At 37.3% G+C, this 16,662-nt stretch overlaps 1 protein-coding gene across 2 annotated transcripts in view; it reads left to right on the top strand.

Moving 5' to 3' along the window:
• The window catches only part of LOC139743317 (small ribosomal subunit protein uS11m-like), a 122,310-nt gene extending 108,466 nt beyond the window's left edge, over window positions 1–13,844 (top strand). For both annotated transcript variants that reach the window (XM_071653808.1, XM_071653809.1), the window contains exons 5-8: window positions 1,054–1,128; window positions 9,247–9,312; window positions 11,621–11,770; window positions 12,942–13,844. In XM_071653808.1, coding sequence (XP_071509909.1) covers window positions 1,054–1,128; window positions 9,247–9,312; window positions 11,621–11,728 — 249 coding nt within the window. In that variant the 3' untranslated portion in view covers window positions 11,729–11,770; window positions 12,942–13,844. The remainder of the gene's footprint in view (window positions 1–1,053; window positions 1,129–9,246; window positions 9,313–11,620; window positions 11,771–12,941) is intronic.
• The last annotated feature ends 2,818 nt before the right edge of the window (window positions 13,845–16,662 follow it).

The following is a 16,662-nucleotide window of genomic DNA, read 5'->3' as shown; positions in this document are numbered from 1 at the left end:
TGTGTTTGGGGAACTGTCCTCTGATAAAATGAGTGAAGGTGTATTTGTGATGGCAAGGCTTCTATATACCTGTCCAAACTCACGACATGGATTTGAACATCCAAAGCCCGTTTCAACACGGCATCATCTCAGCTTCACTATATACCAAATGCTGTCAAGAGAAATACACAACTTGCCGCTAATATTAGATATTGCTGGAAGATATGGTAGTTTCTGATAGCACAGCCGTGGAAGAAACTGGGTCAATTAATTCTCCACTTGAGGAAAAGAGGACATATGTGGAGTGGTATTGGGAACATGACAGTACAAACAGGAGCGTTTCCCCACTTTCTTGTGGGTGTGTGTGTATATAATATGTATCTGTGTGTGCGTGTGTGTATGTGTGTTTGTGTGTACGTATATGAGACACCAGGCAGCAAGATTTATGGTCATACTGGGACCTAACCCACAGTACATGCAAACACTGGCCTAGTTTCATAACGGGTTTTTCTACTGTGTGCTCTGTGGCGTCATAATTGGATCGGTGCTTTTCTCTCCCCAACATTTGGCTTCTTTTCCCCCTCGCAGTCCACCATGTTTTCCACTCCTGGACGTGTACGGGTAGTTTGTAGCCATATGGTAGCAAATTTTTCATCGAAAATGCGACGTGTGCCGCACGCTAACAGCTGCTGAGCAAGTACTCAATTGGTTACACCCAACACCTACGCAGTGTGCTCGTTCCCCATGCCTTCCAAACAGCCACTGAGTAATTTCTGATCCTGCTTTGAGTATATCGCCTTACTTCTTGCCTTCCCACAATCCCTCAGACAAATACTATCTGGGATATCTGAAAGGTTAGCTGCGTTCATTGTAAATCATTGCAATACCTAGCTTTCGTTTGGCATTGCCATCTACACACTTTGCTACTGTATTTATGTTTTGGCCTTGTACATATTTATATTGAAGAGTTGTTTGTATGCTTGTTTTGTTTTTTAATTGCATTGGCAGCTGTACACAGTTGATGCGGTGTCATTAATCCCAAATTTTCTGTGATTGTGCTTCTTCTATTTCCAGGGAACAGAAGGTTTCAAGAATGCCAAGAAGGGCACAGCCATCGCTGCTCAAACAGCTGCCATTGCAGCTGCCACAGTAAGTGTTTCAGTGGCTTGTTTTGCTCCTTTTCAATTTTTAATGTTTGAAGTTGTTCCTCAGACAAACACCTTTCAGATAAAGCAATTTTGTGAAAGCCTGGCTGCCATGGATGTCAAAGGTGCCTGTATTTCACCACTCCCCCCCCCCTCCCCCAGGGAAAAAAAAAAGTTTAAAAGTAATCATAGAATAATTATCCTCTATAGTCTCTTTGAACAATTTGCCTTTTAGAGACAGGGAGATAGAAAATCAGACACCAAAGATTTACCTGACACAAGAGATCATTAAGCATAAGAAGTATTGATGTCAAAAATAAAAATTTCTCTTTGCATTTAGTGAGTTCTGCTACTATTACTGTCATTATTGCTGTTGTGAGTACCTCGAATTATTAAAGTGGTGGTGTTGATGATTATGATGAGGATGATGATAATGATTGTAATAGTAGTAATGATAATGATGATAATAATACTTATAATAATGATATCCAATCGTGATTGAATTAGTTATGATAATGATAATGAAAGTAATGTAAGATAGTGATAACGAAAGTAATAGTACTGATATGGATAATTCATCATTGTCGTATCATAGGACAAGTTTTATTTCCCTCAGCATGTTTTATTCACTTCAGCCAGCTCTTTCTCACTTCCCTACTTTGTGTTTCTACCTCACCAGTCTTTCATTGAGAAACCTTTCACTGAGAATTGTATTCTTAATTTTTTAATATTTTGATAATACTTTACTTAAGTTTGATATGTATATATATATATTTTTTACAACTGTTATGACCAAATCAGAAATACTGCATCGCTATAAATGTGCCAGAGGAAGTGAATTTTGGCTCCTATTTCTGCCAATTCACATTATTCTACCAAATTCTTCTGTCCCAGTCGATAATGTAATAAATAAGTCATTTTCATCTCCCAGCCATCTTTTAAAGGGGATGGCTAGTAACTGATCAGTGGGAATCAGTGGGAATGCTGAGGGATGATTGTTCCAATCCTTGTGGGATTCATTTAAGAGTACATTATATATCTATTCTTGTGTGAAAATTATTTGCTTCAGAATGGTCTCATATTCAAGTAATGTGCAGTTTAATGTTTCCAGGTAAGCGTCCCTGGTCAGTGACGGGGCATAAATTCACACTTGCTTGTGACTTGCTATTTTGAAACTTTTTTGTTGGCAAGGTTGGGGGGTCGTTTTTTGGAGTAGGGGCTACTTTTATGTTGTATTTGAACTATCGTAAACAACATAAGATAACACAGAACATCACCAGAAGAATTTAGTAGGATGAGTCATAATGCAGAAATTTATTCATGAGTTTGTAGAATGGTTAATGATAGCAGAGACCAAGTTCATGCATTGATGAGAATGTCACAAAAAAGGACGATTTCACACTGCAGTCAACTTCAAGTCAGAACTACAGCTGTAGATTAAATCAAGCACTAGATTACCAAATTATTTAATACATTAAAAGATTCTTAAATTGATAGATATAAACAAGAGGCAAATTGCTTCTTTGATGCAACATTATCATTAAAAAACTCTTCAACCTTATTTGATAAAAATGTTTATGATAAATGCTGATGTTCATACTTATCTTAACTAGATTATGTCATCAGTTTTACCATTTGTCTGTTAGTAATAACAAGTCTATATATTCATTGTAAATGCAATATACTAGACCAGTATTGTGACATAATTTGAATTTGAACAATTAATGTAAGAATATGTATTTTTTAAAATGGTAAAAAAAGATACTTCTGAATTCACACTGAGGTTCTGTGTGAAAGTACTAGCTTTTATACAAAGCCTTGTGTGTGATATTTTCCTTTTCTATGACTGCTTTGTCAGTTCTGCTGGTTCTAATGATCTCTTTTTACACCAAGTATATTGTACATGTAGGTTCTACAAGCCATACACAAAGGCTTTCTTAGGTACATTTCTTTTTCATTATTTTATTGTTGGCTATCTTTGTACAATTTATGCTGGTTTGCATAGTATCAATATGTGGTGTCATCTTTTGTTTTGTTTGTTATATATTTGTATACTTTTCATTTTTTTTCAGTGATGGAAATAAATGAAATGATATCAAGTGAAAACTCAGATGAACAAAAAGATAGAGGTTTCATCAAAATTGAACAAAAAGATGGAGGTTTTATCAAAATTGAATATAAGAAAGGGGAGGTTGATATTTTGAAGTTTGATATGTTTTTGATAAAAATTGCATAAATTGTGTAATTGGTGATGATGTCACCACTTACTCAAATACAAGTACATTGTTCCATGGTTATGTTCAATAATTTAGCATCTTTATCCCTCTATATGACAGCAGTGCTAGGCTGTCACCAGACTGCATTAGCTTGATGCCAAGTAATAGGACCTAGTTTTATTTTCTTCATGTCATGGAAACATATGAAACTTTCCAGTTTTGTTTTGTTTTTTCTCCACAAAAAGATGTTTTTTTGGTTGTTGTTGTGTGTGTTAATATTGTGTCATATCAGATATGCAGAGCTGTAGATTTTTTCTTTTGTGGGGAATTACTGAACAACAGTCAGAGACAATATGATTTAGATTGTGGAGATTTTTTTGAACTCTTTGTCCTCCGTTTGTCCAATATTTCCCCATTTTCCAAACCAGCTGCTATTTCTAGTTGGCAATGTGTGTTTGATCAGTTGTGTTTCTCTGTTGTACTGCAGGTTCTAGTTTCCTAAGCTCAGCAAATACAGCAAGTGCCAGGGTTAATTTAATCCGTCTTTCTTATTTCTTTCTTTCTTCCTTTCTCTGGATTTATCAGCTGCATTTTCTCTGTCAGTGCATGCACATTCTTAATCCAATACTGATGCTACAGTTTCCTTAAATGTACATAAAGACAGATAAAAAGCAAGGGTGGTGCAGTTTGTGAATTTGTAGCACTACCAGCACAGTGGTGACATTTTGGATGAATATGGGTTTTTAAACTTGAGCCATAAGAGTAGTTAAAATGGAAACAATATACCCATAAGTCTTGTGGGAAGGGGGGGGGGGTGGATTCTATAAAGAACCATATTGTCTGCTGGTATCATAAATATGGCTCGCTCTCTACAGGGAGTCATAACATTTATTATAAAATGATGATACGGATCCAAATCACATGATTGGCTTAGAGCTATCACGTGACCAATCTTCTATTTTTGCCTGAAGACCCGACTTTACTTTTCACCTAGTGTTCGGGTACTATCAATAGTGACCGGTATTAACGACTGCTCATATGCACTCAGCTGCATTGCCTGTGTAAAACAAATGTATCGCAATCATGAGTGCATTTCATTTAGCTTGGAGCTGATGCTGTCCTGGGAATCTTGCAAAACTGGCAGAATTTAAATCATGTCATCAGTTTATAAAACAACTAATGCACATCACTCGACCTACTTATAGTGACCCTCAGAAACATTTGGGAGTCCAGGGGGGCATTTCATGAAGCGTTTTGGTCGGATATTTTTCTGACAAACTGTTACAAGCTACTGAAATCCTTGCATCTGACTGGCTGAGAGCAAATTTGTCCGACAACTTTGTCGGACAAAATGCTTCACGATATGCCCCCCGTGACACACTCTGCACTGCCTCGTTTATTTCCCACTATTCTAAAGTTACCATTGGGTGGATAATACAAGTGCTACTTATGTTTTGTGTAATGTGTATTACTATATACTATGGACTTCTCTGAACAGTTGTGTTGTACTGCATTATAATCAGACTTTCAAGGAGCAAATCTCCATAGATCTTGAGGCAGAATTTGCATTGATAGCGAGCAAACTTGTTTGCTATCGAGCTAAGATGTAATAGGTCAAGAAATTCTAAGCACTTCTGTTATGAAATCAACAGCATATCTGGCATGAGATTTGATAATAAGGTACCAATATTTAACCCACTCTAATGCATTACGATTTCAAGTTGTCATTCAAGGTTGCTTGTAAAACACTGATTAATGTCTTTTATGCCTTGCAGGGGAAAAAAAAAAAGAAGAAAAGGGCAGTACCTGGCAAGAGTTACATCAACAGTGTAGCAGAAGATTATGTTGTCAATGCAGAACATGTTTAATCAGAAAGTACTTTTCTCCAAGAATCCCATGCAATGCAGATATTTGATGATATTTAAATTGTCAGGATCTGCATAACTGTGATCTTCTGTAGACAAAAATTGTCAGTTTTGTGACTGAGCAGCCTACAGTATGTCATCACGTGATCAGGGTGTGTATCATTAAGTGCATTTTAAGCAAATATGTTTTTGTGTGATATTGTGAAAATTCATAGACAGATATTGCAATAAAACATTTAACTAGACAGTGATATACAGATCTTAGATAGGAATTGTTTTCTCTTCTAAGATAACTTCTCAATTACTTCAAGGTGACATGACTTTGTTTACTTATATCTCATATTCCCACAGTTCAGATATGAGACAAGGGATATTTCTTTTTATGAAATAATATTTGTGTTTGTTATATTTTACCAGATGTTACAATCATGTAACATTTTAAACAAATTTGAAATTTTTTTTTCTTATTCTGACTTCACTGAATGAGAAATTATTGGTTACCATAATAGTCACTCTATTTAAAATCCAGGATGTGTAGCAAACTTTGTTAAGTCAAATCTAAATTTTATCATTCCAAAGCAGTTTATCAACTTTACCATTTTTTAAAGGGAGGGGGCCAGGGAGGGGAATACAAGAGAAGCTTTTTTAATTAACCAAGTTTGTTAAACATCTATCAAGCATGGGAAGGCCATTTAGATATCATTGTCTAATAAGGAGATAGGAATGTCCATTTAATCATGCAATGTGAGAATAATTATATTGATTACAAAACTGTTGCCTCATTTGTACGCTATGAATCAGCAAGTCCATAATTGAGTCTTAGTTTCATAGTGTCCGAGAAAAATTCCAAAATGTTACTGTGTCACCTCAAAAAGGATAGAATGAGTACAAGATACAAAACAAAAGAACTAATGGGATTACCTGGTACATGTAAATACTCGGCAGAACAGCTGCATAGGGTGAAGGCTCTCATTTACATAATACTTGTAGACAATTAATGATTGTCCCTTTTCCCTATTCATATCCAATCTGTTTCATGAATTTAGCTTCATTGTCCACCCCTCTTATTTGTTATCATTAGAAAAAAGAAATGAATTAGGATGACTCACATGTGGACAGCAGGCATGCAGAGCCCTGCTTATTAGCTGTCCATGGTATTAATCTTATGCAGAATATCCAGGGAGGAGCAGGAACACAGGGAGTATCTCTATTTTCAAAGAATATGAAAAATTATGATATGAAGATTTGACACACACACACACACACACACACACACACATGCACATACACATACACACACCCACATAAATGAATGTGTCAACTGTGTATGTTTATTACAATTGTAGTTTGTACTAGATTAAGGATGCTGGTGGGTGGAGGGGGTGGGGGAGTTGGGTGAAGCGCTGTCTAAATTTGGTACGTTATCTCACAGAGCTATGGCTGGCTGCAATCATTAATGTGATGAATCAGCTGCACAGCTTATTTTGCCATTTAACTCTTTTATTCTTGCTTAGCTAGGATTTCTATGATTTCTCTACCCCAGCTGGTCATTCATGCAAAGGCAGAAAAAAAAAAAATCATCCCAGTCCTGCAAACTAGTCCGCTGCAATGCCAAGTGGCACAATCTCTCTTTCAATTGCCATCCATCATGTCATTTCTCCTGATTTCTGTTAATCATGGCCAGATTGCACTTTTTGATGATTTTCTACTCAATTCATCCCGCTGCCATCAACTGATCAGAGCAAGGAGAAGAACCGAAACCTATACGAGTAATTGTCGTACATTTACTCAAAGTACGGTGTTTTGCATTGTTCTCCTTCTTTGGAGTAGAGGGGTTAATATGACTTTGAAGAGAGAGGGAGAGAGAGAAAGGAAGTTCTTGAATACAAGTATTGTCTTTGATAGCATATCATATGTCAGCTTCATCTGCTCTCATAAGATATTTGAAGACTATGATGAGTGGTGTAGCTGAAATATATAGTCAGTTGTTATCTGTTCCCTAAACTATCAGGGGGGAAAATAGCCAGAAAAGAGAGGATTCAGGAAAAAAAATTCCCATCTGGTTATTGTGAGGTATGAGTTGGAAGGAAAAATTTTCTTAACAGCTGACGATGATGATGCTACCAATAGGAAGACTGCAAATGTAAAGAAAAGTTGAGACTCCATCGCATAGACACTGAAATAAAGCGAAGTGAGGTACTCAAAAATCATCTCTTTTTGTGCCTTCTGGAGGACATACATGCATAATGTTTGTATGAATTTGCAAACACTTTCCATTATAAGATATGTGAAACAATATGTGATTTGGCAAAGTGAGTTAAAGCTAGAATGGTTGATAGTCCAGTATAACAAATTGTATCACATCTCCATTCCGTTGTTTTAGTTTCACTTTTATAAAGTTGCAATATCAAACATGTCACATCTCATTTCAACATTAAATCATCACATGTGTGCTGCAAGAACAGCTTATGCAAACTAGGCTAAAAAGCAAGGGACATAATCATTAACGTTTGCCAATTTCTATGTGTGTAATGGGGAGAATAAGCATGGTCCAAATGTGCTAATAAATTCAATAACTACTCCTTTACTCTTGATTCTCTGTTTTCCAAGAGCAGATTACCAAATTGACTAATTCAGAAGTACCTGGTAGTGCTGCTGTTTCATGCACATGCCTTATCACCATATTGTGCAAATTTAGTTGCAGACATTGAACCCAAGACAATCACAAAATATATTCACTTGCCAAAGAAATTGAAAGTTCATACTTGTCCAAGATTGAATTGTTGGATGTATCAACTACTTTTTGTAGAACTTCATAAGAATGAGAATGTTTTGATATTCAAAACTGTTCAATTTATGAAGCGTGTTACTATGGTATTTGAGTAATCTCAAGCACGCTAGACTGCCAATACCTCCCAGACTAATTCTCAGATCTGTGTGTATGTGTGTGTGTGTGTGTATGTGTGTGTGTGTGTGTGCGCTTTCTGTTTTTGTTTTCTGTTATTTAGGGGGAGGGGGCTTGCTTTGATATTTTATTCCATGATGTATTTGTTTGTTTTGTGTGCAATCTTAAAGTAAAAGGGAACAAATTCTATACAATAAGAAAACCACTATAGTCTGGAGGACAAAAAAATAAACAAACAAACAAACAACAAAATGAAACAAAATGGAGAATCAGGAAATCAGTATTCAGTGACTATATCAGGCTGTTGAGGTGATGGCTCACATATGCACAACATGCGACTGATGTCTTCCAGCACAGAATGTATATTTTCCATCGCCTGTTAATGACATTCTGTACATGCCACACCAGATACCATTAGCTTTGAGGACAGCTGGATACCCCTAGTTATGTGGGCTGTGATCTCTGGCTTGTCTTTGGGCCCTTTGAATAAAAATAAAAAATCTGGAAAAGCACAACCACACATCTGATTGCACTGTGCAATGCAATGTCATTGTTGAACTCTAGTCCTTTCTATTTCCTAAACCCTTTTTTGCAAGGTTTTGTAATTACAATAGACTGTACATAAGAATCCATTCAGCTCTTGTAGGCAATGGGCTCATAGAGTGAAATGATTTGAACGGGATATTGAGAAGTCGGTTTATGAATTCATGCAAATGCATGTATTTTTTTTCTCTCTCTCTATTAAAGGATGTAGCAGTGAGCTGTCCAATTCACCTGTTCCAGCAAAGCACATTGCAATACTTAGAATTCAGTTTTGCACACAATATTTCTTTTTCCCTTTGTCAGACATACCTCATGCACATTTTCTGGTTGTCAGAATCATTTCTTTAAAAACCAAGATATGACTAAAGTTTGAATACGTCAGTAAACCACTGATGGTCTATCTTTGCATAATTCAAGTGTCTCTTACACTCATGTCCCATAAAATCAAGGTAAGTGACATAATTATTTCTCTGAGTCATGTGCTGGTCTTGTTGAAAATTTCCTTTTTCTTAACCCATGAGCTATGGGTAACCTTTTGCTATTGCTATAACCTCTTTTGGTCCTTTTCTTCCCATTCCATTGATATTTTTCAGAAAGCCTTGGACAAGAATATGACCACAGTCCGTGTCATTGTCAAAGGGATTGGACCAGGCAGGCAGGTGAGTGTGATTTCTCCAATAAAGTTACATTTTCTGCAAAAGACCAGCAGACTTTTGCTGATAAGCTACTGTTTGATACAGAATTAAAACCACTCATTCATTCATTTTGCATGGTTACATGGAGAAAGTGAAATACCTTGATCAGCAATGAATCACTATTGTTCCTGCATTCTCTATTAAAGGTTCATGGTCTTTATAGTTATTTGATATTTTCAAATGAAGTTTTTTATCTCTACTTTTTTCTTCAATGATGAAATAGGTGTGAGAATGTTCTAAGCTAGTTTTTCTATGCTGTTACCCTATGTGGTCAAATTAATGTTGGGCATGCTGTAAGTCACATTATCAACATCCTACAATCTCACATAGCACTGGTCCTTTTCCACTCCTCTCTCAACCCCACCCCACCCCCTCCCCCTACCTCCCCCCATCATTTTGTAACTGTCTTCATTAGATGGTCAACCCTTTCAATGGCCAAGTGACCTGTTCATGTGTCCTTGATGTTAGCCACAACTTGTCAGGCTGCTTTGATTTCAGCATTCAGGTCATTAAAGGAAGAGAAAAATAGACATGATGCAAGTTGCTAGTAATGATGCAATAGGTGTATACCATTATAAAACACTGGGGATTGATAGCATGAAGTAATTTCTATTTATTAACTTACATATTGTTGCAGGACATTTTACCATGTAAGGTGTGAATGGATCTTGGGTATTTCCACCTCCTCCTCTTCTTCCCCCATTTTTTTTTTTTAAATCTTACCTGTGAGATTGTTCCTGGTCTTTCCAGCCAAATGCTCCTTGAAGGAGGAACACTTGACAATTTCTAGTCCTTCAGCTCAGTGTGTTGTGGTTTATGCTCATCGTCTTACCTGACACCACCTGCCATAGTATATCTCGAACTTCCCCACCATTCCAGCTCCTGTTTCTACTTTCAGCATATTATGTAGTGTTTTCCATACCTTCACGATAATCACTTCCCAATAGAAATGGGTTGGTAAAATCCCAAACACAATTCTTACTCTTTAACCCCTCAACTTTGCAATCAATCGATATCTATAGATCCTGTTCTGGCAGCTTGTCTGCAAATAATCTACCAATACTTCCCCTAATCCTGTTATTTCATAATCACGAGCTATTCAACACACAGTAGGAATACCCTATGTAGTAATAAAGATGATATTTTGAGGACTTGCTCCATCTTTGAAGAGGCGGCAAGGAACAGCAATTAGCCAAAATCAGTATCCATACCTCTGATTTCGATGAAAGATTGAACAAAGTTAGGTTCATGCTTGGCATTGTGGATGTAGGCTTCCTCAGGGTCATATTTTTCAACTGTTTTTAAACATTGTATATCCCTTTTGCAAATGTCAAGAAATTTTGCATGGTTGAGGAATAATGACACCCACCATCATGTATGATATCTTACAGTAATACGTCTAAGAGTTTTAAAAGGAACAAGAAAAACTAGCCCCATTTCACTAGAGAATGTGCTCCCCTTTTGTACTGAGGATGCAGTTGACATTTTTTTTTTCTCCAAATGAATTCATTGGAAATCTGTAGTACTGTTTTCTCCTTCATCACATTTAAAAGAAGTTTCAAGTTTTATTATTCTGAGGAAAGGTCTGAATTACCTACCTCCACAGTATACCAGCTTCTGAAAGGAATCAAATTTTCAGGTTTGCAAAAGGGACACACAAACTTTAAACTCTTCATGTTCCTTTCCATGAAGTATAGAAGAGTTTTTTTCTTCTTCTTCTTTGTTTGTTTGTTTGTTTGTTTGTTTTTAACAAGGCAGTAGAAGAATGTGACTGTGCTGCACAAACGTGTGACAGTACAGATGCACAACATAAACACAATTTTGGGCAGGATCCAGACTTGTAACTACTTTGCCAGTGGCCGATCAACCACACCTATCCCTCCCCTTTTTAGTCCAAGGGTTGATGCTGGGAGCACTACAACTGAAACTGAAATTTCCCAGCAGTGGAAATCCCTTAAACATGCCAAATACAGTCATGATTTGTGCCGTGGGTTGGACGACATCCTGTTTATCCCATGCCAATATACTGGATGCATCGACATATAAAAAAAAGTCACTAGAGTTTGAATGCTCAGAAGAGACAGTTATGTCGGAGATATTTCTCAGACGGCCCATCGTCCATCAGCTCCAAGTTATCGTAAGTCCATGATTAGTCAAGTTATTATGTCAGTGTACATCACCAGTTCTCTTGTCTCTCTCCTCTGCTCTTTTTTTTTACTATCCACTGCCATGCATCCCATTGGAAAAACACATATTGAAAAAAAAAAAATAGTCGTCCATCAAGGGCCTACAAATGGGTGGACTTGACGTGGTTTCCATCACCGACAACACACCGGTCCCTCACAATGGATGTCGCCCTCGCAAGGCCCGCAGACTCTGAGCTGTCATGTCAAGTTTCCAGATGGACGTGGAAAGGTGCATTGTAAGTGACAATCTCTTTTGTTCTTCATGTTGCATCTCGCACCTCTGTTTTGATTTTTCTGCTGTTATCACTGTTTTTCGTCAGTATTGATACAGATATTCTTTTGCTGGGTGCCAAAGAAAATAACCTTTTTTTTTCTTGAATAAATCAACTGCTTTGTTTTGTTTTCTTCATCACTATGACAGCAAAAACCAAACTGAAACTACCTGCTTTCTGTCATAATTTGTTTGTTTGGGAAGATTAATTTACTGTGGTAGATGTATTCATCCATGAAGTTATAATTCAGAGTTTTATGCTAACCACTTAGTGCTTCAAATGAACTCATCCAGCTGAGTGCAGTGCAGTGCTGTTGGCATGCTGCCATTTTTGTTTAATTGATTTATGGAGTTAAGACCATGTTGCAGCATTCTAATGATGGGCTGAATAATTCTTATTGTGCTTTATGTGGAAACCAATAAATGTTGCAATGTTTTCTTCATTCCCCCCCCCCCCCCCCCCCCCCCCCATCTTTTTCCCACTCAATCTTCATTCTTAGCATTAAAGTTATCCTTCTCTTCTGGGTTAGATTGTCATGAAATGTATCTTTGGTGTATCTTTGGTTTTGTGTCCTGTGAAACTAGATGTGATAAAAATGCATTTTATTTGGCAGTAAGATGGTATATAGTAGTTCAGATTGTATTCTTGTCTCTCTTGAAGGCTAGGACTTGTTTTATTTATATTTTGTGTGGGGGTGTGACTGATGTATGATAATACTAATGCAGTATTCATAAGTTGTAATTTACTAATCAAATATTTTTAGTAATATGTGAAGATTGCATATAATCAGTTACCTTCTTGTTGGCCCATAGGCCTTTCTGGCAAGTGGCATATGTCACATTTAAACCAACATGTTTGATACCAAAGATGATGTGTTCAGAATACATCTAGCAAAGGCAGAATTTGAAAACAAAACAAAACAAATACAGTGCAATTTGTTGATGATCATGTTAATCACCATCTAGCGTTCAGTACCTCTTTCGACTGTTAGGGAGTTTGAAGTCCCAAGCATTTTTCAAAGTATTCATTTATGCATGCTGGAACAGTAAGAGCAAATACCACAGTCTCATCACTATTCACAGCCCTTGATATCGCTGTTGCTCTCCCATCTCCTGTGACCTGTAAAACCGTACAGAATGCGCTGATGTGCCCCTTTAAACGTGTGATAAGTGCCGGGCGGCTGCACAACAATCGCACTGTGATGAGTGATCCACAAATGTCCTGATGCGCAAAGCAGATGCCGGGCAGATGGACTAATCAGCGAGACTGGTACCTCCACCCCTTCTCTGGCTGCTCCTCAAGGCAGAGCTCTCCCCAGCAGCCGGATGAAGACGTGGCACACAGTGGTGGCTCTCATTTGGCTGTAATTTAAGGACAAGGTCTTCCACAGCAATTACCGGCCCGATATATGTTCAGCACTCCTGAAAGTAAGGGAGAGAAAAAAACACAACAACAAGGACAACAACAAAGAAATATCAGATGAGAGGGCTGTAGGGATGAAGATAAAATGGAGAATAAAAGATATATATCAATGGGGAGTTATGTTTTGAAAACGTACACTTAAACTTATGGTCACGATCTTCTTAATCGTAGCCAGTAATATCACATTTGATACTTTTTAATGACTGTGTGACCTGCTAGTAGTTTGACCTCCTTTCAGTTCTGTTATTTGCAGAAGTTGTAGATTTTCAAACAAGTAACAATTGTATTTCTGCTACCCGGGCCATTAAGATTTTCCTTGCTTGTGTGAGACAGTATATGACCAAAAGCCATGCAATGTTTGTTCCAATAATATGTAACTTATCTTTAGGAATAAATAAGAACAGTGGTATTTAAGAGAAGTGGTTGTATTTCTTTTCCATTCTTGATTGATTTGTTTCCATTGGCTTTTCCTGTGAAATGATTGCTGGGAGTGAGTTTGATACGCAGTCAGTTTATGATTCAATTAGGGTGTATTCCAGTGGTGTGGAGTTGAGGGAAACACTGCTTGGAATATATCCAGTTGAACCAAGAGAAATGTTTCTGGCTGAGTAACACATTTCATGATGGTGCCATGATGCATTGATGAGCATGCTTTGCTGACTATTGCTAGACATCTGGGGCTTTAAAGAATGTTACAACTTCCTCATAATTTGATGGCATAGGGACAAAACATCTATCTCGGAAACCGTTATGTTATAAAGTGATTCGTGTGCCATGATAGAGATACACCCTCATGGAATGAGCTGCCAAAAGTTTTATTTTCATCAAAGATTTAACCCAAGAAAAAAACATGACATGTATATTCCCAATGAGCACACCAACAAAACAGCAATGTGGGATCTTGAAATTGATTTCTTGGAAGAAAAAGTCCATTTGTGATCTGGTCTTTAAATATGAGCAGGCTGAAGAGATATTTTATCTCTTGGAGTAGGACTTAAATACAGCCAGGGGAGATGAAAAGGAGAATGGAGGAGTGTGATAAGAGCGAAGAAATTTGAAAAAATGAACCAACTGCACCCGTGCAGTTTGCGAAGATTGTAAACTTGCGCTCCAGTGTACATATCTCTATCCCCCAAGGATGACTGAAGACAAATCTGTTTGGGGCAGAGCCACCCGGACTGTGGATGTTTACAGCCCTCTGGATGGCCGTTTCATCACAGTGGAATCGCCTGAATGTGCCCACCCCATAAGAGTTTACAGTATTCAGTAAACAGGTGGTATCAAGATAGCAGATTTCTACAAGTGCTCCTGTCAAGATACATTCCCCATCTCCCCCCTCTCAGTCTCCTTTGTCTTCATCTCAGTTGTTTGGGTAATTCATCATCAGCCTGTTTGCAGATCTTTTATCCCTAATTTTAGAATAATTGTGCATCTGCTTTCCAGCAGGCAAACCATGTTCATTGTTCACATTAAAGGGTGGCTTTTTTTTGCAAAGGGTGTTTTTTTTTGGGGGGGGGGGGGAGGGGAGGGAAGGAGGGGGGAGGCGGAGAGTGATACCCTTCTTTGTTATCTAATTATCAATACTGCATTAACTTCATCATGAATGGCTCAAGTTATCAGATCATTATACAGTGCAATGGATTCTTCAGCATTTGTTTTTGTTGTTGTTTTTTCATACTCTGTCCCTTAGTAATGTTCAGGCCAGTTTTAAAGCATTTCATTATGGACATATGCCTCTATTCAAGATTACTTTTGTCAAAGTTTTTGATTATCAACTACAATTGTACAGGTGTTTTGTGCTGACCACACATGGATAAAGCAGCTATCAGGGGGATAAGATCACAAATCTTGGATTAAGTCACACAACTGAAAGATATTTTGAAGAAAGTGATTGAGTTTTAAAAGAAATGTATAATTTGAAGTATATATATGTGTATAGTATATTCAGTGCGATTAGGTAACAGTATATTAGGTAACCAAACTGTCATTTTGGGAAGTTTATGTAATTTTAGGTCAGTCGTGTGAGTTGAGCTGGTGATTATTAATGAGAAAATAGAAGCAGAGACAGTAATGAAAGAGAAAATGGATTGGGTGGGAAGGTTTTTAGGCATGCAAGGTAGATTTGTACGTGGGCAGCCTGCATAGCCAGAAGTAACGTGGTAATCTCCCTCAAAAATCTGGTGACATTTTGAGAGTGAGAAAAAAAAGCGAGGGTATTATCAGTCCTCCCACTCCTTGTGTGTGGGCCGTGCCTGCCTCGCTGAATAATTACTCCCTGCAAAATATTTTTGTCTCCCAGCATAATACGGAGCTGCCGAGTATCCCTGAACCAGCAGAAGGCTCCCTGAAAAATTAAATATCTCTTCACTTCACCCATTGAAAGTATCTCCATGTGATATGCGGACGTTGGTATCCATGATGAGAGAACAGAATGACTTGAGTTAAACTATGATTTTGTGCCTTTTAATCATCTTAATCTTTGATATTAACTCCTCTGTCTTTGTAGTGTAGAACAAGTTTGGTATGGGAGATTTGAGAGTAGAAGGAAAATACTAAATAGAAAATGCTTTCAGATATTATGGGGCACTTCATGATCAGCTTTAATACATTAAAGTGTACCAATACCCTGAGTGTTATGTTTGCTATATTTGTAGAATATACTGTAGACATGCCCTCTGCAAAATAATAGAATGTTGTGTGCCACTGATTTATATTTATTGGGATTTAAATGTAAATTTCAAAGAGTATACAAAAACAAAAATGACTTGAGATGACTAGTTGATCAGGCGATTCTTTCAATCAAATGATTATCCTATCAATATTTTTTTTTCCAAGTACATCGTGAACAATAGTGATATGTACATGCGCATGAACTTTCATTGACCTGTCAACATGTAATCTTGACACTATTAGCAAAAACGTACGCGTAAAGCTAGAAAGTGCACACATCAGTGCCAGTGCTCACGGAGTAGAACTTTAATGTGCGGAGCATAAGTGCCAAATTGTTATAGAGATATGATCGGATTTATCAAATTATGTGTACTTTCAGGGGCTATCACAGGTGAAGTATGGCTGTTTTTGTGTATTCTAGCTGTACACAAATTTGATTTTCAAGGGTATTTGTATACTTTAAAGCTGACATTAAAGCTGATTTACAAGATTTACATTTACTTGCCTAGGCCCTGTATCTTCAAACAAAGAGGGAAAATATATTTCTCAGGACCTTAATGAAAAACAGCTCATGCTGATCAAGCAATCCTGAATAGATATGTTTTAATGAATAAATAATAAATATTTGCATATCTTCTGTTGGTAAACTTAGATGTCTAATTTGAAAGACAGTGCACTGTCATTTCTCAATAACCAAGTCATTTTCGTGTTACCATGATCATTTTTTGTCTTGCATTCATCGTGTTTCATAGATCCAACATGTT

Source organism: Diadema antillarum, unplaced genomic scaffold, assembly GCF_040938485.1.
Source record: "Diadema antillarum isolate AM-2024a unplaced genomic scaffold, OU_Dant_1.0 seq00001068_RagTag, whole genome shotgun sequence".
Lineage (NCBI taxonomy): Eukaryota > Metazoa > Echinodermata > Echinoidea > Diadematoida > Diadematidae > Diadema > Diadema antillarum.
The sequence above is the reverse complement of the archived record's forward strand: the minus strand, read 5'-3'. Positions and strand labels throughout refer to the sequence as shown.